Source organism: Podarcis erhardii, assembly GCF_964252035.2.
Source record: "Podarcis erhardii genome assembly, chromosome: 4".
Lineage (NCBI taxonomy): Eukaryota > Metazoa > Chordata > Lepidosauria > Squamata > Lacertidae > Podarcis > Podarcis erhardii.
This window is the reverse complement of record NC_138508.1, coordinates 35,609,651-35,633,526: the sequence shown is the minus strand read 5'-3', so window position 1 is coordinate 35,633,526 and position 23,876 is coordinate 35,609,651. Positions and strand designations below refer to the sequence as shown.

General features: G+C 38.3%; 1 protein-coding gene across 3 annotated transcripts in view; it reads left to right on the top strand.

Annotated features, from left to right (window-relative positions):
• The window catches only part of TOMM70 (translocase of outer mitochondrial membrane 70), a gene marked incomplete at its 5' end in the record, with an annotated part of 38,456 nt that extends 14,839 nt beyond the window's left edge, over nt 1-23,617 (top strand). For 2 of the 3 annotated variants that reach the window (XM_081859717.1, XM_081859719.1), the window contains 11 exons: nt 6,208-6,381; nt 7,515-7,641; nt 7,852-7,961; nt 8,860-9,008; nt 11,797-12,004; nt 13,225-13,359; nt 14,272-14,379; nt 14,574-14,690; nt 14,883-14,980; nt 16,716-16,838; nt 18,942-23,617. In XM_081859717.1, coding sequence (XP_081715843.1) covers nt 6,208-6,381; nt 7,515-7,641; nt 7,852-7,961; nt 8,860-9,008; nt 11,797-12,004; nt 13,225-13,359; nt 14,272-14,379; nt 14,574-14,690; nt 14,883-14,980; nt 16,716-16,838; nt 18,942-19,095 — 1,503 coding nt within the window. In that variant the 3' untranslated portion in view covers nt 19,096-23,617. The remainder of the gene's footprint in view (nt 1-6,207; nt 6,382-7,514; nt 7,642-7,851; nt 7,962-8,859; nt 9,009-11,796; nt 12,005-13,224; nt 13,360-14,271; nt 14,380-14,573; nt 14,691-14,882; nt 14,981-16,715; nt 16,839-18,941) is intronic. The other variant, XM_081859718.1, reaches the window with a different exon arrangement.
• Between the last annotated feature and the right edge of the window lie 259 nt (nt 23,618-23,876).

The window sequence follows — 23,876 nt, the reverse complement described above, 5'->3', positions numbered from 1 at the left end:
CAGCCCATTGTCGCCTCCGCCAATCCCTCCTCACCTTTGGCTGGGCGGGAATGATCGCTGGAGTTAAATATACGTAGTGCATGAGGGCCCTCGTTTCCTCTGCCCTCCCCGATTGGCTCTCCTCTTTCGGAGCGCAGCTGGCAGCCGCTCTGTTTCGGTTGGAGAATAGGATCAAATCTTCCCAGTAAATTTCAGGGGCGACCTCTCCAAGTTGCTGACCCCCCCCCCCGCCATTGATTCTAGCCTCTTGCTGCTGGCCCTGGCAAGCTGGAAAAAAACAACTGCTGTAGTGGAAAGGACTGAGATGGCTTTATACCCGTTAGAAATTGGACCCAAACCTCAGACAGGGTCTGGTCCCAATTTGTAATTGACTTGGGATAGGAACTTTAGTTAGCCTTTACAAAGCCCTCCATTGTGAGACTCAGTGCTGTTACTAGAATAAGTGGGGAATCCAGTTATGAGACTCCATCACTGGGAGATGGGGGATCCACTTGATGATACAGTATATATTTTCATAGGTTTGGATTTAAGAGTATGAATGCCTTTGAAAGCCCTTCCTCAAGGCAGCTCTTAACTGTTATAGGTGTAGGACATTCCAAGTGTCTTAAGCGTGTCTCTTTGGTCATATACAGTGGTACCTTGGTTTAAGAACAGCTTGGTTTATGAACAACTTGGATTAAGAACACTGTCTGTGAGGGCTGTGCAGCTAATTCAGTTATGCAGTCATGCATGCAGTACAGTCCTCCTGCAGATAATGCCTATTGCTTCTTTGAAAGAGCTCTGAGCACATGAAAAACCAGTGCATTTATGAACTGATTTTTATCCATCTGGAGGATATAGATCGGGACAGCTAAGTGGTTGTGACTGTCCAGATGTAATTGGGCTCCACTTCCCAGCAAGTATATTGAATGGGTCAGGGATGATGGAAGTTGTAGTCCAGCAACATCTGGAGGGCCACAGGCTTCTTATTTGTAATGTAGATTCTAAGATTTGTGCTCCTGTGTCTGTTATGTTCTGAAAACAGGGATAAGTAGTTGTTGAAATAGGTGTACAGAACTGTACAGTTCTGGTTACCTGACTTTAGTTAGGGCATTGCAGAACTGGAAGTGATGAAGAAAAGTGCAACCAGATAATCAAAGCCCTGGAGCAATTCCCCTATGAGAAAAAGTTATATAACATTTGGGGCTTCTCTGTTTGGAAGAAAAGATAGGTAAGGAGAGACATTATAGAGATGTGTAAAATGATGCACTGTGTGGAGAACGTGGCTAGAAGTGCACTCTTCACGTTTCATAATACAGTGGTACCTTGGTTGTTGAACTTAATCTATTCTGGGAGTCGTGTTTGACTGCAGGAACTTCCTGCACTCAATTGGAAGTCTTGTCGGATGTTTGGCTTCCGAAAAACGTTCGTAAATCAGAACACTCACTTGTGGGCTTGTGGCGTTTGGGAGCTGATTTGTTTGGGAGCCAAGCCATTCGACAACCAAGGTACCACTGTACTAGAATCCAGGGCTCATCCAGTGAAGCTGACATTGGAAGATTCAGGACAAGAGAAAAAGTACAGTGGTACCTCGGGTTACATACGCTTCAGGTTACATATGCTTCAGGTTACAGACTCCGCTAACCCAGAAATAGTACCTCAGGTTAAGAACTTTGCTTCAGGATGAGAACAGAAATCATGCTCCGGTGGTATGGCAGCAGGAGGAGGCCCCATTAGCTAAAGTGGTGCTTCAGGTTAAGAACAGTTTCATCTTAAGAACGGACCTCCAGAACGAATTAAGTACTTAACCTGAGGTACCACTGTACTTCACACAGCACATAGTTAAACTAGAATTCACTGCTACAGGATGGTAGTTATGACCATAAGCTTGGATGACTTTAAAATTGGGTTAGACAGATGCATGGAGGATAAAGCTATCAATGGCTGAGTATTACATCCAGTTTCAGAGGTGGTATGCCTCTGATTAGCAGTTGCTCCGGAACACAAGTGCAGTTCTCATATCTTTATTGTGGGCTTCTCATAGGTATGTAGTTGGTCACAGAACAGGATGCTGGACTAAGTGGGCCTTTGGTCTGATTCAGCTAGACTGCTTTGAAATAAAATGCAATGGCTTTGATTTAGAGACGTATATTTTGAAATTTTATGTAAATATTTCTCAAACTTTTGATTCCATCAACAACTTTTGATTAAAATAGGAGGAAATTTGTTTTTAAATTCAAAAGATACCTTGTAACTGCAGGATGCTCCAGTTCAAAGTGCATCATAGTGGAGGCTTACTTTCCCCTGTGCTTAATTAAGTCACTGCCCAGGATGGCCAGAGCCTGGAGGTGTGCTTTCTGGGCAGTGGTAATGAATGCTTCAGAGATGCCTATGCTCTTGCCATCTGTACTGATGACTGTTTTGGGAAATCGAAGTGCATATTTGTCTTCAGGATGGTGTCTCATTTCACATACTGGCAGCTAAAGCTGTATGGGGTCTTCCGCATGGCCTAGTCTGACGCTCCAAAACTTCTTTCAAGTCACACTTTAGCACTTATGACCACACAGTTTGAGAATTAGTGCCCAGTCTAAATCTTACTAGGCAATTCAGTGCAAGTTAAGAAAGGCAGAGATAAATAAATACTCATGAGGAAGATACATAAATTGGAAACAGTTCTTGTTTTGATGTAGAGTCAGGCATCTTATTGCTGTCTTAGTAAATGTTCCTATAGATAAAAATGAAAGTTCTTGGTGTCTCTTGAGATTTCTAAGCAGAATGCAGTCATTAGATAGTGGGGATCTACCAGCATTCTAATCTTAGAATGAAATGTATATAGTCTCTTGCATTTGACGGGAGCTGTTAGTTGCCAATTATGCCAGGCCATGGATTAGGAATATAAAGCATGGCTTAAAGTAAGGGCTTTATTTTTTTACATGGTGCACTAGCTCCCAAAGTTGCTCTACCTACATTGTTGTGCTCTGAAAATGTGTAGTCTGATTGCATGATGTGAACAGTTGCTTAATTCTGTTTCCAACTTGGAATTTTATTTTTTAATCTATCTGAGGAAATCCTGTGAAATTGGAATGCTTGCATTCTCTTTGCAAGCATTGGAGAATGAATATTAGCACTTTCCATATCAGGTTAAATAATTAATGGCAAATTTTTAAAAGTGCGCTTTTAAAACTTATTGATCTTATGAGTAGTTATATATATATTCCTTTCTTTAAAGTGAAATAGGATAAGTATCTTCTATTGTTTAGGCAGCTTAATAGCATTTGTATGTTGTTGTTGTTGTTGTTGTTGTTGTTGTTGTTGTTGTTGTTGTATTAATGAATGGAAAATAATAAAAAGTCCCCAAGTCATCCTTCTTAACAAATGATGTAGGTGCCTAGAATTTGGAAATCTTTTTCTAGCCAAAGGTATTTCAGATCTCAAGCTTTTAATATCTTATAGAGACAAGCACTGCATTTTTGTTGGAGAGGCATTTTGTGGTATAGCTGGTTGGTGCCAGTTATTTTTCACTGGCATTTTGGTACTGATCTTGGATCACAAGAATAAAAAATTGCCTGTGTTGTTTGAAAGACAGTTTTTAATTATATATCTGTAAGGAAAAAGCTGAAACTTGTCCTTTATACATCTCTAGTCAATTTTTGTCATATGTTGGCTTCACTGAGATCATGCCCATTAAATGACAGCAAATTCCTCATTCTGCTTGAGAAGACACTGTCCCTAAAAACAAAAGCCTTGTTCATAAGCTTTGTGACATGGAAAAATAATGAAGACCAATGCACATTCCTTTAGTGTTTACTTTTTACCACAAACCTTTTTATCAGCTTGGTTTTACCATAGTTTTCTTTAAAAATGAACAAATATACTCTTCTGCATTATCTCATTTAGGGAGTTTGTGTTTGAGAGACAAGGTAGTAATCATAAAGTGCTATTCAAACAGCCTTTGCAAGACTAAATGACATTAACTCTCTGTTATGGCACTTGAGCAGTTTTGTACAGGTAGTACAGATTTCATCTGCTGGCAACTAATGTCTAAATGATTAACATTTCTGTTATGATGTGTTTTCCTACAATGTAGAAATTAGAGGATATTTTGCATGCTTGGAGGGATTCTTCATTGTGAGCAACATGATTTTCTAAGTCATGCAATACAGCCCTGTGCCTGCTTCATGTTTGAAGTTCTTGTGTTTGCAAAGGAATCCACAAAGCTTTGGATTGAGGTCATGTAAATTTTACCATTGAAATATGTTATACCCTCAGAACTAGGAGTCTTAATTTTAAAAACATTAATTTTGAAGATATCAATTCTTCCACTTGACCCCTTAGAAATAAACAAAATTCATAGTGTTTGAAGATGTCTTCTTAGTGAGAATGTAATTATGTCACCACATTGGTTGCACATTGAGCAGTTTAATAATAAAAGACCATAGTAACATCCTCAACACACATCTCCTTTCCTTGAGCAGAGAATTGTCTAGGTTCAGTGCTACAGAGTTAAGTGTTTTATTTATAAAAAAAACAAAAAACCCTAGAGATACATGGTATCCTATATATACTTGTTTTTAGTTTACAAAAAATAAGCAAAGCATTATGGAAGCAAGCAAGCTAGTAATATAGCTGCTGATCATGCCTGAGATTCCCAGAGAATAACTACAGTAGTTCACTCAGCTCCAAGACTGAACCCAGTTCTAGTCAACTCCAGCTTAAAACTCAGCTCTCTTGTCTGCCTCTCAAGGAGTCCAAATTTAAAGTTCAAACTAACACGAATTTCTCTTAGCGCCTCCTTTCTAATTGGAGAATGTTGCCTTTCAAAGGCTTTTCATAGGTTCCAAGTCAACAGGAAAGCATGAAGGCTGTCTTGTTAGCTGTCATTGTGCAAGTATCAACTGGTCACTCATAACTATTAGCAGGCAAGAAGCCTCACAGAATGTTCAGTGACCATAACAGTCTTCTCTCTTAAGTTGTGTATTCTCTTGGACTTGAAAGGAGATACATGTGTAAGCTATACAGTGGTACCTCGGGTTAAGTACTTAATTCGTTCCAGAGGTCCGTTCTTAACCTGAAACTGTTCTTAACCTGAAGCACCACTTTAGCTAATGGAACCTCCTGCTGCTGGTGCTGCCGCGCCACTGGAACACGATTTCTGTTCTTATCCTGAAGCAAAGTTCTTAACCTGAAGCACTATTTCTGGGTTGGCGGAGTGTGTAACCTGAAGCGTATGTAACCTGAAGCGGATGTAACCCGAGGTACCACTGTATTACCTTCCTGTGCTGGTAATAAAAAGAGGCTTATCTTCTACTTCTATTTTCTTTATTAAAATAATAATCTTAGTGTGACAGTGTGTTTAATGTATGTTTATGTTTAAATTGGTAGCAAGATCTACATCACAAATCTTTCATAAGCTAGGGAAATATTTTAAACATTCCTCTCAGCTGGCAGCTGTGGCAGCCTTATATGCACATCATCTTATAACCATACATAGCTGAGATTCATATAGGCCTCCTCTATATATATTATATAGGCCTCCTCTCTCTCTCTATATATATATTATATAGGCCTCCTCTCTATATATATCATATAGGCCTCCTCTATATATATATTAGATTGCTCTAAATAAATGCGGGGAAAATGTTTACATCTTTGCCACGTTTTGAATGCTGTATTTTGTTTACCTAGAAGGAGCATGTTTATAAAATAGTGGCTTTCTTGTGATCAGCTGCAATGTTTCTTGTGATCAGCTGCAGTGTTCGAAACTCCTATTTTTCTAGGCACATTTTGCTACGGAATTTCATTAGCGTGAGCAGTTTCTGAGCTCGGTACAGTACTGCGCCTAAGATTTCAGATTAAAACTGAAGAGTGGAAGGAAAAGAGGAAAAGAGGACCTTTTCCGGCCTCCCCACTTCCAGATACTCTCTGAAGACTGGAGAAGAGACCCTCTTAAGAATATATGGGGGGTGGGCAGGGGAAGGACTAGACTGTGTGAAAATTGAACATAATATTTTAGCTGCAGTTCATTCATTTTCAGCTTTGTATTCTTGTTACTAAAAAATGTGCCTAGACATTCCGTTGTTGCGCACATAACCTAGGTTTAAGGTGCTGTTTAGCTCCTAGTTTTCATATCTCAGTTTATAAGGTGGTTCTGGAGACTTTAAAGTTTTAGTAAAACCACCCTTTTGTATTTTCAAAATATGTATGAATGGTACATATATATTTTTTCAGAGCCCTCTTGATAGAGCCCAAGCAGCAAAGAACAAAGGCAACAAATATTTTAAAGCTGGGAAATATGAGCAAGCCATTCAGTGCTATACCGAAGCCATCAGTTTATGTCCGCCTGAGAAAAATGCTGACCTTTCTACTTTTTATCAGAACAGAGCTGCAGCATATGAGCAACTGGTATGTATCTTAAATGCAAACATTATTAATATAGACTTCATCTGCTTTTTTGTATGTTTAAACATTTTATTTGTTCTAGCCCCCTAGGCATTAAACGCCGCACATGCAGAGGTTTAAAATTCTTCTAATTCACAAGTGCTACTTGCTGTTTGCAGTTCATTGGTAGGGAGAAGCAGCACATAGACTTTGTTTTCATGATCAAATTCAGACTTAAGAATCCAGGATATGCATGAGTTCCATGCACTCAGCTGTGGTTAACTGAAGCTGTCTCCCTTGTTCCCCATTTGCATGGAGGGGACAGCAAATGTTTGGCTAAGTTTGAACACCCAAATGAAACATGCTTAGAAGTTCTGCTCGGACGCTGAGGTCCAGCGCCGAGGGCCTTCTGGCGGTTCCCTCATTGCGAGAAGCAAAGCTACAGGGAACCAGGCAGAGGGCCTTCTCAGTAGTGGCGCCCGCCCTGTGGAACACCCTTCCAGCAGATGTAAAAGCAATAAACAACTACCTGACATTCAGAAGACATCTCAAGGCAGCCCTGTGCAGGGAAGTTTTTAACGTGTGATATTTTACTGTATTTTTGGTTTCTATGGAAGCCGCCCAGAGTGGCTGGGGAGGCCCAGCCAGATGAGCGGGGTATAAATAATACTTCTTCCTACCAGCTGTATCTCTTTTTAGAATATCTTGTTTTAGCATGCACACACTCATTTTCTTATTGGGTTGCCGAGTTTCCCGGTTTCCTTTTTGACTGGCTGCTTCTGCTCTTTGCTTTCCCGGACATCTGTCTCCAAGATGCTACTTTGAGAGCGAAAAATTCATATGCTTTATGGTCAAACTGTTTACTAATACTTTAGTAAGACTACTCTGTAGTTGTAACCATTTTCTGTAATCCTAAACACATCAACCTGGGAGTGTGCATAGAGCACACTGGAATTTAGCTCTTGAGTAAACAAGCATAGGCTTGCGTTGATGGATTTGTAACTTAAATCTAGAGCAGCATCTGAAGATAAGATCATTTTGGACTAAAAACTATTAAAGCATACTAGGTTGCAGTGTTAAAAGTGGTAGAAATCTCCTGTAATTTTTTTCCTTTGAGAAAATAGCTTATTTGTAACTGGTTCTTCTTATATCTACAGCAAAAATGGAAAGAGGTAGCACAAGACTGTACAAAGGCAGTTGAGCTAAATCCCAGATACATAAAAGCCCTCTTCAGGCGTGCAAAGGCACATGAGAAGCTAGACAATAAGAAAGAATGTTTAGAAGGTGAGTATGTTGTACTTTAAAGATGCAGAAGTTGTTTGAATTCAGCAAAAGAATATAAGTTTATTTTCAAAATCCTTGGCTGCAAAGAGGGTTATGTATAAACCAGGTGTTCAGAGGGATAAAATGTACATTGTGGCAACTGGCTATAAAGTTTTTCAAGGATTAAAGAACTCATAATTCATATAATTGTTTTCTGTTTATAATCCCCAGATGTCACTGCAGTGTGCATTTTAGAAGGCTTTCAAAATCAGCAAAGTATGTTGCTAGCTGATAAAGTTCTTAAACTTCTTGGGAAAGAAAAGGCCAAAGAAAAATATAAGGTATGTTTTCAATATTGGTTGTGATAGTAACACACCTGCCATTTGGTGCCAGTTACAAGAATAAAGCTGTGCTAATGGTTTTTACAGAAAGTGTGAAGTGATTTGAAAACTGGTCCTAGTGAAAGTAAGGCTTGCTGATAACCACAGTGGAAGTAGCTGATACAGGCAATAGAAGCAGCAAGTCCACAAGTCAGATACTTTACGATATTTATTTTTCTTTTTCTGCGTAACATGCCAAAAAACAACCATGTTCCAGTATATACATGGCTCTCCACAAAGAACAAAAACCAGGTTCCTACCCTAAACAGCTTATTATTTAAAAGTAAACATAAGAAAAACAGGAAGGGAAGGGGAATGGAGGTATGTCTTATTTATGTTAGACATACTTTGGTTTCAGTAGGATAATGTGTTCTAGATAGTTTAATTATCAGTTTCAGTAGCAAGGAATCAACTACAATACCAGAGATCATGGTAAACCAGCAAGACATCAGCAGTTGTATCAATATTACAGGAAAAGAGTCCTTCTGACCTGGAATATCAATAACAGCATGGCGTTCATCCAGATTTTCTATGAAAGAGTATTCTTAAGTGAAAATTAGCACCCTCATTAACACCCCCTTAATTTAGGTGTGGGAATAGAAGAAGGGTCTTCATGAAGATGGAAAAGAATTAGCAGGCTGATAAGGAAGGAATAGTGCTTCAAAAACCCTGGCCAGACTGTTTAGTACTTCATAGGCTGCCACCAGCACCTAAACTGCACTTAGAAATTGAACCAGAAATCAGTTTTTTAAAAGTGTAATTAAATTGTGTGCTAATTTCAGTTGGATTAGTTACTTGCCATTGACTGATAAAAAAATTAGAAATGGCATTTCAACCAACACTGTCCATCTTATTTCAGAACAGAGAACCTCTGATGCCTTCACCACAATTTATCAAATCATACTTCAGCTCTTTCACGGATGACATTATCTCCCAACCACTTCTTAGGGGAGAGAAATCTGATGAAGATAAAGATAAAGAAGGAGAAGCCTCTGTCATAAAAGAAAAGTAAGTAAATGATAAACTTAAGTGAGTAAATTTTCAGTTTTCTAGTATGCATCATCATCTTTATAACTATGGACTTTTGCTGTGGTATCACATATAATTAATTAAACAAGAAAATTTAAATAAAGCTAGTGCTTACATTCCTTCCAGTAGTAGGAGTCTGCATCCAGTGTCAGGACCAGCTCACCTTTTGCTTGTGGCACCTACACGGAGTAACAGGTTACTAGCTAATGTGTTTGTGTGTAAGGGTGTGTGATTTTGTAATAAGGTATGGTTGATGGGTAGATGTTGTGACAGTGAGCAAGAAGTGATTTGTAGCAATGTTGTAGGAAGGCGTGTAACATGATTTCCTTTCTTAAAAAGAGGGTGTGAGACTTTAAGACTCGCAAAACATTTTCAACTTTTTATGGAAATGGGGTCACCCCCAATTAATGTTTGCTGCTGCTTGTTTTTAATGATAATAGTTTTCATTTTTGTCATTGGATAAGAGTGTAATTAAATGTCTCTATCCTCAACTTGGAAGCTGGTATTTGGTTTTGTTGTTAGTTTCTTGTTAACTTATACTGGACAGACATTTATAGAAGGGCCACCCAGATGCATATTGGAAGGCCAGAAGCAGGCCCTGAGCACAATAGCAGGAGAGACTCATCCTTCATTAATTTGTCTAATCCTCTTTTCACATTTTTGTTATTGTTATGACCCAGAACAACTTAATATCAAAAGCAAACTTGGCCACCTCACTACTCACCCTTAACTCTAGACTAGTAAGTAAGTAAGTAATTTCTTATTACGGTCAAAGACCAGTTCAATAACTCTAGGCTGTTTATGAACAAGCTAAAAAGCACAAGTCCCTTGTGGGACTCTGCTTCCTACATCCCTTTATTGGGAGAACCGCCCATTTATTCCAACTCTCTGCTTCCTTTTACTTAACCAATTCCTGATCCATAAGAGGACCTATATAATTCCTTACACTCTCAAAGAACTCCTAATAGGTTAGTGAGACAGGTCTTATCCTAGCAGAAGGCATCCTGTTTCTACTTCAGCAAGCCTTGTTTTTCTATATGCTTGGTTATTTAATCTTCAACAATACATTCCACCAGTAACCAGCCTGTAATTTCCAGGATCTCCCCCCTACCCCTATATCGTTTTTAAAAAATTGATGTTAGGTTGTGCATTTTCCAGTGCTCGGGTATGGAGACTGATCTGTGGACTTGTCTGGACATAATTATCCTGATGTTGCTTTAACCGTGCTTAAAATATTATCATTGTGACAAATGCATATTTGCTTCCCTACTTCTGTGGGTCAGACACGGTTAATATTAACCAGGATTTGTTTTTTTACTATCTTCAAATTCTAGTTAGGCATTAATTGAAGCCTGGTTATAGTTGGTACCATCACAACACTTTACCATGGCTAGAGCTAGCAGGAGGAAAGAGTGAATGAAAGAAGGCTGGGCTGAGGGAGCATGACATTTTGCATCCCTTTCATGATTCTTTCCTTGGCTTAAGTCATCAGGAATATTAGGTATATACCTCCCTCTGTGGAAAGATAGGTATCGATCCAAGAAGTACACAGAAAGTGACATTTTCTTAGAATTAAGTAGAGCCTGGCTTCGGCTGGGGAGGGCGGGATATAAATAAAAATTTATTATTATATTTATTAGAACAAACCGTTATGTTTCTAAAGCATGCTTTATAAGAAAGGTAAAGTGCATGGTGCTGTATATTTTCAGCTTTGAAAATCTGTAAGGAAAATAATTGCTTAGAACATGGCTTTTGTTTGCCCTAGCTGTACACTACCAACTTGCCTGATACTGTAGAATATGTTTGTAGTGCAGGAGGAGAATCATTTTCAGAGTGTTGGGCATATGTGCAAAAAGAAAATGTATAAATTTAAACAATAAGCAAAAACATTTATTGCTTTTTAAAAACAAATGCTTCTTTATTATGGAAGGAATACCCAAAGCACTGCCACTTTGGTTTATAAATGTGCAAATAGTAGGATTAGAAGTTAATTCTCAGGTATTACTAGAACAAAGGTTTGCGTTTAGCTTCCTTTCTGATAGCTACCTGGGAATTTTGTTGTTGAAAGCTAGTATTAAATAAAGGGTAGTATTAAATTCTTTTAAATAAATAAAACCAACATTTTATTTTCTGAACAGCAGAAATTATTCTTTTGATACTTGAGTATGAGAGCATACAAAAAGAGAAGTGACAGTTGTTCAGTTTCAAGAGAATGTCAAATGCACATGCTGTTAATTCGAGTGTTCAGTTTTGCTGAAGATGGGTCATAGATAGCAAAGGAATGGCACCATTAGCTACACATTGAAGAGTGGTGTGTGTGTGTGTGTGTGTGTGTGTGTACACACACACAGTGCATTTGATTCAACCAGTCAATCGGGACACATGAACATTCTGAACTGGAGGTTACTCAAACCATTAGTTTCAAGGCCATTGCCACCTTACAAAGTCAGAGTACTTGGGATACTTAAACCTTTTTTTAAGATAAATTCTTGAAACATTTTTGAACATTTATCTGCTATTTGATTGTGTGCTTTAATATGTGCTGTCTGTTGAAATAGTTCTGATAACACCCAAGTAAATTATTAATTTGCATATTTGAAAATTTAAAAGCTGGATTGATGAGGAATAGGATATTTTGGACCAATTGGTTTGTGAGTTAATGTATAGGCCAGTGATACCACCCAAAATGCCTTCCCCATATTTTTTTATTAAAACTAGGGAGAATTCCTCACTGTCCATTAATGACCAATATGCATGTTATTTTCAGCTCTGGCTATTTAAAGGCAAAGAAATATATGGAAGAAGAAAACTATGACAAAATAATTAGTGAGTGTACTAAAGAAATTGAGGCTAAAGGAAAATATATGGCAGAAGCTTTACTATTAAGAGCTACGTTCTACCTGCTTATTGGTAATGCAAACGCTGCCAAACCTGATCTGAATCAGGTTATTGGCATGGAAGATGCCAATGTAAAGGTGAGTGATGAATGTGTTTATTTTCCTGAAATGTTTTGCAGTTGATGAAGCAGTGATATTCTGTTCATTTATTTCTGTGATTCTGCTGTTGAGTAGAATATATAAGTAACTATGTTGCCTCTTACCTGACCTCAGCCAGTACATTTTGTCATTACTATGCCTTTTGAGGATTCAAGTGTGATGGCTTAAGTGTTTTTTCAATAAATTCAATAAGTGAATGTTGAAAATAATTTCCACTACCCTGGGGGTGGGGGTGGAGGGCATATACAAAGGAAAAGTGGTGGACTAAGAATTAAGCATATTGCCGGCCTTTTCTCCCCTTCGGTTCCTTGCAAGCACAGGATTGGCATTATACATTGCCCAATATTTAGTTTCGCCCATTGTGTAACAGACATTAAACAAAATTATCCTAGAAATGGGCGAATTTCAAATTTTTGGCGAAGGAGACCTGGCCATAAATTGCATCTTTGCTTCAGACTTCTAAAGAACTAACCAGGAAGTGAAACCCTGCATAACCATTTCCTGACAAACTGCTCACAAAGTTTCTATTAACCACTGATTGGCCATGAGCCACCATATGTATTTCTGCCTTAGAGTATATCAGGCATGTGGAACCTTTGGCCCTCCTGATGTTTCTGAATTACAACTCGCATCATTGCTGGTTATTGGCTTTGCTTGCTGGAGCTTATGAGAGTTTTAGTTGAGCAACATCTGGAGGCCCAAAGGTTCCCCATGCCAGGGCTATATGAAACTTAAATTGCAGAAGGAGTAAGAGAGTAAGAGAAATTCCAGAAATACCATAACAAGGGTGCCTGGGTCTTCAATATAATATGACTAGCCCTGTGTTATGGGAGGAATGAAGAACAAAGAATCCAATTCAGTTCTCTGGATCTAGGATATTTGTCTTCCTGTAACTGTGTCATGGCCTGCTTTAAGCCTTGTTTGGGGGTTCTTAACAGTTTAAATGGTAGTAATTTTGTTCAGTATCATGTTCAGATTGCAAATACTACCCAAGTATAGGACTCCATGACTGATTGATCTGATTGATCAAAACTATGCTATCAGAACTTGGGCTGCAGTCCTAATTATGTCTACTCAGAAGTAAGTACCATTTAATTCCTTGGGGCTTACTCCCAGGTAAGTGGGATGACTAACGCAGCCTAAAACTCTGAAAAGACTTTTTAGCTGGCAGCTATAATTTCCATTATTCCTTTTAACAGCTTCGTGCTAATGCCCTCATCAAGCGAGGCAGTATGTATATGCAACAACAACAACCTTTGCTCTCTACTCAAGATTTTAATATGGCTGCCGATATTGATCCTCAGAATGCAGATGTTTACCATCACAGAGGGCAGGTATTTATTTTACTTATTATTAAATTTCCCACCCATACCTTCATCCACAAAGGGATTCCAGGGTGGCATACATACCAATGCAAATATCTATATACAGTGGTGCCTCGCAAGACGAAATTAATCCGTTCCGTGAGGCTCTTCATATAGCGGTTTTTTCGTCTTGCGAAGCAAGCCCATTGACAGCTTAGCGGATTAGCACTATTAGCGGTTTAGCGGCTTTTAGCGATCAGCTGTTAAGCGGCTTATCAGCGGATCAGCTGATAAGCGGCTTAACGGCTTAGGAAAAGGGGGAAAAGGGGGGGGGAACCCGCAGGAACTCGCAAGACATTTTCGTCTTGCGAAGCAAGCCCATAGGGAAATTTGTTTTGCGAAGCGCCTCCAAAAGAAAACCCTTTCGTCTAGCGGGTTTTCCGTCTTGCGAGGCGTTCGTCTTGCGGGGCACCACTCTAATATTAAAATAGTAGAATGTAAAGTGATAATCCAGGGATAGTTTGTAGTAGGTAGGAGTTGTTTTGATTATTTCCCCTTCAAAATCAGATACTCTGTAACATATAGATAGATAGTTATAGAGTATATTGTTACAGAATATTAGAGAGAGAGAGATTGACAACTGTGTTTTGATATTTGAGTAGTTCTTAAATAACTCTTAACTGCTAAAAAGTAAGCAACTGGAGAGAAGTGCAAGATTAGTGTAAAATGGGGATGGATGCTAAACTTGCGATAAACAAGAGACAAGTACTAGGCAGCTGGTTAGAAATGACCCATGCAAAATATATTTTCTAGTTGGAGTAGGTCTATCTTCCCTGGTAATTAGAGTGTGGAATGATTTTTTTTCTGGTATTTCTATCAGTGGCATTGACTTTTCCGTGTACAGCATGCAGAACTTTGCTCATAACTCTTTCTTTGTGTTAGCTAAAAATTCTGCTTGACCAAGTTGAAGATGCAGTAGAAGATTTTGATGAATGTATCCGTTTGCGGCCAGATTCTGCCTTGGCACAAGCACAGAAATGCTTTGCATTGGTAAGTATATGGGGTTTTATTAGGATTTTACTGTCAAGCAGTCAAATATTTTGTCAAAATACTGTTTTGCTTTCAGGAAGTTGATGGTTTACATTTCAGAATGTATTAGTTATTGCTTGCAGGTTAAATGACAATAAATTAGTTTTCTGCCATGTTTTTATTTTTTACATAGTCACTTGTTGTTTTTTTAACAGTATCGTCAAGCCTATACTGGAAATAACGCTTTACAAGTACAGTCAGCAATGAAAGGCTTCGAAGATGTTATTAAAAAATTCCCGAGGTGTGCTGAAGGCTATGCACTATATGCCCAGGTATATGTTTCTCTTCAGTTGTGAATAAATTGTGTATTATCATGAACCAACTCAATAAATAATACTTCTTGATACTTCATGTGCTAACAGATTGGGCTAGTATATGCCACTTATTTTTGGAGAGGTATACAAGAATGGGAACTTAGTCTTTAAACTACATCTTTCATTATTCAATTATGTTTATTCATACAGGCATTAACAGATCAGCAGCAATTTGGCAAAGCTGATGAAATGTATGATAAATGTATTGATCTTGAGCCAGATAATGCTACTACTTATGTTCATAAAGGGTAAGTACTATACTTGCTTGCTACATTTATGACTTATCGGCAGGTCCGCTTTTGTGGTTTATTGTATGTGTGAAAACGTCTCCTAAATTTTAGATCTGAAATAATCTGTCTAAAAAGATAATGGGTTGTATCCAGTTCTGTCGCTCAACTGATGGTAAAGCTTCTGTTAAGAAAATGGGGATTGAAACAGTTTTGGATGACCTGTTCCTCTTGTGCTCCAGCCTGTGGTCCAGAAGGTTAAGGGACTTTTAAACAGGTTATATTGGAGGAAGGAGAATCACTGAAAACGTATTTGCTCTCCATTACACTGATGGAAGCCGTTCCATCAGGTGGGTGACAAAGAGGGATAAAATCCTTCCCTAGTAAATGGACGTGGTGTGGAAAAATTTCCACTATGTTATCTTTCAGTTAAAATGTTCCACTTAGTTTTATGCAGTACTAGTGACAGAATGAATAATCCTAAGTATCTATATGTGCAACTTTTCAGGCATACTAAAATAAATATGTTAACAGTGCCTCCACATTGAATCCTTCTACTGAAATTAAATATTCTATTGAGTAGTTATGTGTATTTTAAAAGTATTGATACACATACTCATTTCAATAAAAATTTCCAATTGAAGCTTTGAGTTTGTTTGAATACTGAATTAAAATCACACCAAGGACTTCCATTTTTTCCTAATCACATATTTCAGTTCATTGCTACTGGAAAATCTACTCAGATAATTATGCAACATATTAAATTAGTAAGTCCTGTTTCTTGTAATTTTGTTTTACTAAATGAAAGTCAAACATGCTAAATCAGATCTCCAGCATTTAAGGGCAGCTGTAAATATTTTGGAAAAAATTCCAATCCATAATTTTCTGGAAAGCTCACTTTATTGGTGGTAATAATGTAACATTACAATGTTTTAAAGGTATAGCGATATTATTGGGTTGGATCCAGAGTTCCCATGAACGGAGCTCTGCTTATGGGATGCTCCCAGTAGAAGAAGTGAAATAATCGTTGTTGCTAGTTTTATCTTTCCCCCTCTTCTTGAAACGTGTGCGGGATTGCAGAGAGGACTGAAGGGTGGAAAACTGATTCATTCTAATGGGAGCCTCGTGGTAGGGACACACTGGATTCAAGCTGTAATCGTTAATTTATAAATAGGTATCTGCTTGGTATGTGCCGGATTGAAAGGTATGATTGAACTGATAGAGAGGCTTAATATTTCACCTTCTGCCTTCAACAGTAACAGTTGGATTTCTGTCCAAGAACTCTCACCTGATTTGAATCCAGCTGTGCTGTTGACAAAGACAAAAGATGGCATGTTTAAATAGAATCCAGCCTCTATTTTGTCACAAAAGGTATACAGTAGTACCTTGGTTTACAATCATAATCCGTTCCAGAGGTCTGTTTGTAAACCAAAACAAGTTGTAACCTAAGGTGTGCTTTTGCCAATGGGGCTTCCAAAAATAATTTGTTCATAATCCCAAAAAGGGGTTGTAATCCAAAAAAAGTTTGCAAACTGAGACACACACTTCCAGATTTGACATGTTTATAATCCAAAATGTTTTCAAACCAAGGTACCACTGTATATGTAAATGACTACATCTGACTTGGATCCAGAGCCTACTTGACTGCAGGGCTCTTTACTTTTTCAGACTGTATTTTCTTTCTTAGAGAATGCTACTACGTTAGGTCTGTTGTTTTCATACAGTTCACTTAGGCCTGCAATTGTTTTTATTGCAGTTTACTTCAACTTCAGTGGAAGCAGGATTTAGATAAAGGTTTGGAACTTATAAGCAAAGCCATTGAAATAGATAACAAATGTGACTTTGCATATGAAACTATGGGGACAATTGAAGTGCAAAGGTAAGTACCATTTTTTCCCAGTTTGGGAGTCTAGAATGCTACATTACTGTCATCAGACTTCTTCCTTCAAGACTGTTGGAAGCAGATGGTCCTATAGCACAGCAGTGGGGAACTTCTGGCACACGAGCCTGATAATTGTCCCCTGACACTGTCAAGCCAGTTTGCAAAGGAAATGGTTCCACACGCTTGTCAGTGACCCTGTGGGGTTTGGGAAGTAAGGATCCATCCACCAGCTTGATCCAGTACTCCAACCCTGCTGGTATAGGAAAGGGATAAGCTTCATTGCCCGTCTCCCTCTTCTGTATTCTAGGTGCCAAGTGAAAATCCCTTGGATCAGGCTCCGATCCTCTAGTACAGTCTTTCACAACCTTGGGTCCCCAGATGATGTTGAACTACCACTCCCATTATCCATGATTGCTTCCCCTTCTGGCTATGGGAGTGGTAGTCTAACAGCATATGGGACCCAAGGTTGAGAAATGCTTCTCTAGTTAGGTACTGATGTTGAAAACAAGTGCTTTAAGTCATTAGCAACTTCCTTTGCAGAATTGATGTTGATTTTTCTTCAGCTGAAGTGCATTTTGGCATCAGCTGTTACTAAACCAGTATCAGTTCTCTACTATCATATTGGCGCAATTACAATTCCAGCTTGTCAACAGACAAGCAGCTATTATGCATTCCATGCTACTAAACTTTGAAAAGCTTCCTGGCTGGAAACCAACCTCGGACAAAAGCACTATAACCCTGGGCCAGTTCTGTAGTAGAGAACAATGTGGTCTCACTGACATTGAAGCACCATGATGCAGTATATAATAGTGCAGTGTGTATCTGTGTCTGTCTGTGTCTATACACACAGAGAGATATGTGCACTTCCACCCACCTAATTATAGGGTAGTCATATGTAAGCTACTTTAAGTCCCACTGAATTCGATGGAACTTACGCTAGGGTAGTGGGCCTAGGTATGCAGCCTTAGAGTTAAGATTGCTCATAGCATATAGGTCTGGATGTGGGCCTCAGCAGATGTTGCCTAAACTGCAAAAAGTGTTGTAGGCAATGCAGGAATTACGGAAGCAGAGTCATAGTTACATACATACATACATACATACATACATACATACATACATACACCATTTTATTTGTATGCTGCCTTTCCATAGTATAAACCATGCTCAAGGTGGCTTACAGCATAAACAACATTACATAATTACAAGCCTAACAAAAGCAGTCATAAACAGTAAATAAAACATCAAAGAGCACACAACCAAATTGAACTATTTCCACATAAATCACAAGATCCAAAATATAGATACAGAAATTGATAACAGCAACAACCCTCCTGCAAACAAAACCCCCTAAACTATACCCCAGCCCAAGATTCTGTTCAGCAGCCCAAGCTTTTGTAGCTGGAGTCAGTCAGGGCCCTGCCCTTCCAGGCCTGGTGGGGAAAGGTCTGCAGATCTTCCAGGACTCACAGCTAAGAGTTTTGGCCACACAACAACAATAAACAAACAACCTGCTCAAATTGTTTATCATAGAAGTTGCACCTTTTTGGGGGCCATACTTCTGTATACCTTTACATTTTCCATAGGGTATCTAGTATTTTAGAGAAAGTTGTGAAAGCTGGCCAGAACAATCACATTAATTAGCACATTAAAGAATGAAGCTGTTTGAGACATGGACATTCGGAGATCTTTGTGCATCCAGCATCTCAGAAATACTTTCATCATAATGAATTTCTAAGACCAGATAAACAGGGACACAGATTTCCGAATAATGCCTATTAGGAAGTTGAGAGAAAAATGGCATACGGTAGTTAAAGGACACCAACAAAGCTGCAAATTTTTTTTCAATTGGAAAAAACCACACATTCTTTTAACATCCACATGTAACTGCTAAGCGTTAACTTATGGTATTTGATAAAGGACTTGTATATCTATAACAATACTGGTGATTGCTAAGGAGGAAAGTTCAGCTTTCAGAATGCAGCTCTATCCCAGGCATTGTCCTTGGATTATTTTTAGTCTCTGGTTTTAGAATGGGCTTTTCTCTTGTCATATCAAACTTTATTTCCTTTACATTAATGCAACCTTTCCCCTTTATTTCAGAGGCAATCTGGATAAAGCCATTGAAATGTTCAATAAAGCTATTAACCTAGCCAAATCTGAGATGGAAATGGCTCACCTCTACTCACTCTGTGATGCTGCCTATGCCCAGACAGAAGTTGCAAAGAAATATGGATTGAAACCACCAACATTGTAAAGAAAGAATTGGAGGGAAATGACCTTTTTAAAAGTAAAGCTGCCCCCTTCGACCTAGTCCTAAAGACACTGTTGCAGTGTGTTGAATGGTGGAAGTTAATCTGGGGTGGTTTGGGGGTTTTTTTGGTTTTTTTTGGTCCATGGTGTTGTAATTATCTGTTAAATGTTTAGGTGTTGCTGGAGTGGCTGTCCATCAGAGTAAGCAGTTTGTTCCCCCTGCAGCAAATAATTGTTAGAGGGAAGTTAAAAGAGTTGCAAGGGGATCAAATATTATTTTGGCCATGCAAATAAAAACCATTTTGACTCATGTTCTGAGGGTGGATGTTGTGAATGACTGGCTCTATCTACAGGATGTTTTACTACTGCTTATTATGTTGATTTTAAAAATTAATAGTGCTGTGTAATTTTTTATATGCAATGAATCCCTCTGGCTTGATTTTATTTTTGCAAAGAACACATTATTTGCAAAGTTGTTGAATAGTAGGGATTTTTAAGGCAATTGTGGGTGAAGCTAAATCATTTCAACATAGTTATCATGTGCAGTTTGTTTTCTTCCCGTTTACAGTTTCTGCTTCATTTAATAGAACAGTGGCAGCTAAACAGAAACCGAAGTTCTCAATCTGCTGTTCTAGTGCATGGTTTAGAGAACTACTTCAAAGATCTTTTGCAATTTACTAACTACCATTTATCAGTAGCCCTGTGTCCCCAAAAGCAACTTTTCCTTTCCCTTGTCTTAATTTGAAAGTCACTAGAAAAAGCCTATTTGTCAAAACATTTTTCAGGAGAGCAAAATTGTCTCTGTTAAGGACACTACCAACACTGGTCTTGGATTCGTCAGATTAGTATGTGTGCTAGAATTATTGTAGAAATAAGTATCAGACCTTGTTGGGGTGAAGTTTAGTTGAAAGGGTCCAACTGAATTGGAAACAGTAACTTAGGCTTCAAAAGATGCTTTTGGGCTTATGCTATGGCACAAAGCTTCCATCTGCAGTTTTGTTACTTTTTCAGCTCTATTTTAAGAGCTGTTTCTATTCGAGTACTTAGCAAATGGCACATACTGGGTTGGATCCACACTTTGCTCCCATCAGTAGAAACATCTCCTGAATGGGGTTTTGCCCAGAGGATTCTACTGTTGATGAATTTCCTTCTCCTCCGGTACCACATTCCACACTTCAAGAGAATTATGAGACCCTTTAGAAGAGTGGGAGTGGGAGAGATGCTAGAGGCTGCGGGGAGAGGAGGCAATCTGCAACAGTTGCCTCCCTGCACAGGTGAGATCTCTATTGGATTGAAAACCTCCTGGGAAGTCTGCATTCAATCCACTGATCTCAGTTGCCCTACTGTTCCTAGGAGCTACTGAAGTGAACCCGTAACTGTAATAGTACTATTTCAGATTTACAAAATTCATTGTATAGCACAGATGTGTTAAGATTGTATTCTGAGGTCAGTTAATTTTAGACTGCTTTCTAAGCCACACATTGTGAAAACGAGTTACACTACATTTTGCTGAAAAGAGTTCATTCTGTTAATGTAATAAATGAAGAAAATTGACAAGATTAGGTGATAATTTTAATCTTTCCATTATGTTCAGTTTAGAAAGTCAACTACTTACAAAAAAAAAAGAGGAAGGAGACGAAGCATTTTTGAGTTCTTGAGTTTTCTATTGAAGTATCCCTCTCATCTGTAATGGTATCATGTTTTTCAAAACGGTTTTTATTTGCGTGGCTCTATGTACACTGACACTTCTGTCTCTGGAAAACAATTAAGAATTAAGCATGTGCTGTCTTGATACTAGCATTCCAAATCATCACAGATTGTTTCCTGTTTTCAGATATTTGAAACTGCACTGAGAATTACATTTGTTTGTTATTTTTTTGTAAATGACTTACACTTGTAAAGTCACCAAATAAATATTACATTCAAATATCTCTTATACATGTAAGATTTAGGGTATTGGTTTTAAAATTGCTTCCTTGGAAAATCAGCATACAAAAAAAGACAATCATGTTATGTGAATGTGCTGCTAACTTCTCTGCACGGAATAGTGAAACTTCAAATAACCATGTTTTATTTCCCCATTTTTTTTGCTGGTTTCAATGGGGTGTGACTTTTTAAAAAAGGAACCTTATTGCTATAGAATTTACCTTTTAAAAATGGGTAACTTACCTAACAAGACAATTTATCCTAAGGGACATGGAATCAGCCTAGCTTTTTAAATGGGCCTGCCTACCAGACTCACCGTTCAGCCCAGCCACACACCCCTGCTCTACGTGAAGTCAGGTGTGGGGCTGGACTGAAAAAGTGCTTGTAGGCACTGCTGATCAGCTGACCAGTACTGCCTGAAAAGCCGCAGGGCTGTGCAAAATAGTGCTTTGAAAGGGGCTTCTGAAGATCTGACAATAGGCTGTTTAAAGGATGTGGGCTGCAATCCTAACCCTGCTAACCTGAATTCAGCAGGACTTCTAAGTAGATTTGGTTAGGATTGTGCCGTTAGGTTGCAAGAGCAGCTTAGAAAAGTGGTTGAAAACTAGACTCCATCAAAAGTCACAGAGGATCTGGACAAGTAGGTCTCTGATTCCACCATGATAAACAAAACAAATACGACCAATACACATCAGCAAATGTTTTTACTATTTATGGCAGGAAACCGTACCCATACTGAACGTTGATCAATCAGTCTGTATAAACAAATGTAATTATGGTATAGAACTTCCTGGTCTTGCCAACTTGGAAAGGACTAGGTGAACACACATTCTTCTTTATGTGAAAAAGTATATACAACACGCTTTTAAGCAACGTGGTCTGAATTGTTTTGTACAGCATGTAGATATCTGAAATCTGCTCCAGGATCATGGTTATCCATGGGCATTGTCTGAAGGCTCTTAATGGAAGCTAAGCTACTCTGGGTCTTGTCAATGCCCTGATGGGAGACAATTTGAGAACCCCATGTATGCAATCTTCAGTTTCATAGTGGAATAAATTATAACGAACAAGTTGTCTATTTTGTTGGAAATATAGGACTCTTAATGAATGAAAGCCTTACATGTAACATGATACAGTAACGTATAAAAATGTAAAGGGAAAGGCACTTTTGGACTATCCTGGAATCAGTATTTTCAGATTAGGCATATTTTGATTTGTATTGCTAAGGAAATTCAGTTTCCTGAAGAAGGAAGACTATTTAAAAAAGACTATTTCTCTCCCCCCCCCAAAAAAAAAATGTTACAAGAAAGTTCTAGGAATTTTTTTTTTTATTAATGAAATGTTAACAGGTTTCCGAAGCACAGCAGGCCATAGCCATAAAAATTTTAGACAACTGGAAGTGAATTTGGGGAAATATACCTAGCACAACTATTTGTGGTGATTCTATTTAAATTGTAAATACGCGTGCGCACACATGAATATAATTGTTGAGACCGAAATAACAAGCTGCTTTCCCACGTACAACTGGTGTTGTCCTTCGATTACTTGCGTATTTAACCAGATGACAAATGACAGGATGCCCATCCCTGGTGCTGACAGTTGATCTCTATCAAAGTAGCATTGCTGAGAACTGGAAAATGGCTGCTCAGTTTTCATTGAAGGACTGGCTTTTCAGAACTGGATATTGCAATTATGTACACACTCCAGTTTTATCCAAGAGAGCAAACGAAAGACAAGCTGATGAACTTGTTGAAAACTAGGGCATAGTGGAATTCATTATCAGGCTTACTTCAGTCATTACATCTTGGTAACTAGATTTCTGTAGTTTCTCTTATTTAGCTAGAGAATAAGAATTAATGCTGTCAGCAAAAAAGAAGAAAGATTAGGCATCATACCAACTGTCAAGTTGGTATTTGAGCCATCAGCCTATTGTGTGGTCCATGCTACAGTGTGGAAATACAAATATTCCAAAATTTAAAGGTGTGATCTAGCCAAAGGTAAGAAGCATTTAATTGGCAAATTTAAATAAATTCTTGACTATCTCCCATTGAGATCAATTACAATTTAATAGGCCTTATTTTAGCTGAATCGTAACTTGTGTGTAACCCTATGCCTGAAACTGCATTAGGTGGGGCTGGCTTTCAGGTAAGTGGGTATAGGATTATAGCCTTAATTTCTGTAAGGCCCCTCTCTCCTATGAGAATCTAATTTTTATTACATACTACTAGAACTGCATTTTATATATGTAAAGGCTAACTTGAGAGCCCTATAAAACAGATTTTTCTGTTCTCCAGAGGGGATTAAAATTTGTACTATACATACTGAGGGTTTTTTGCTTTTTTGGCAGGTATAGATGTGTGAATCAGTGAGAATGAGCAAGAAGAGGGGGATGCTAGAAAAGAACTATCATCAAGTCCAAGCTACTTGGAAAACAGCAGCTAGTATGACAGCTATTAAATCTCAAGTGGGGGCTCTGGGGTGGTACTATATGTGCTTGTGCACAGCGGGCAGTTTACATTGTGGCTTTAAACGAAGGCGTCAGATACTGAATACATGGTGTGTGTGTTTTTTTAAAAAAAAATAAATTTCATTTCACTGTATGTGCCTTTTTGCTTTTTAAAAATGTAACAAACTTGTTATTCCATCAGAAAGAAAAGCAGTTGTGGCAGCAGTAATTCCACATTTATACTATTGGACTGAGCACTTACAAACTTAAAATATTTAAAACCTGTAAGTGTTTTATTAATGGAATCAAAATTCCTGTTTTGGTGAAAGTATATTTAGAAGTGGTTTATGAACCAGTGATCACTATTAAGAGTAGCATTCTCTTCATCTTTGCTTTCACTCACTCCATGAATT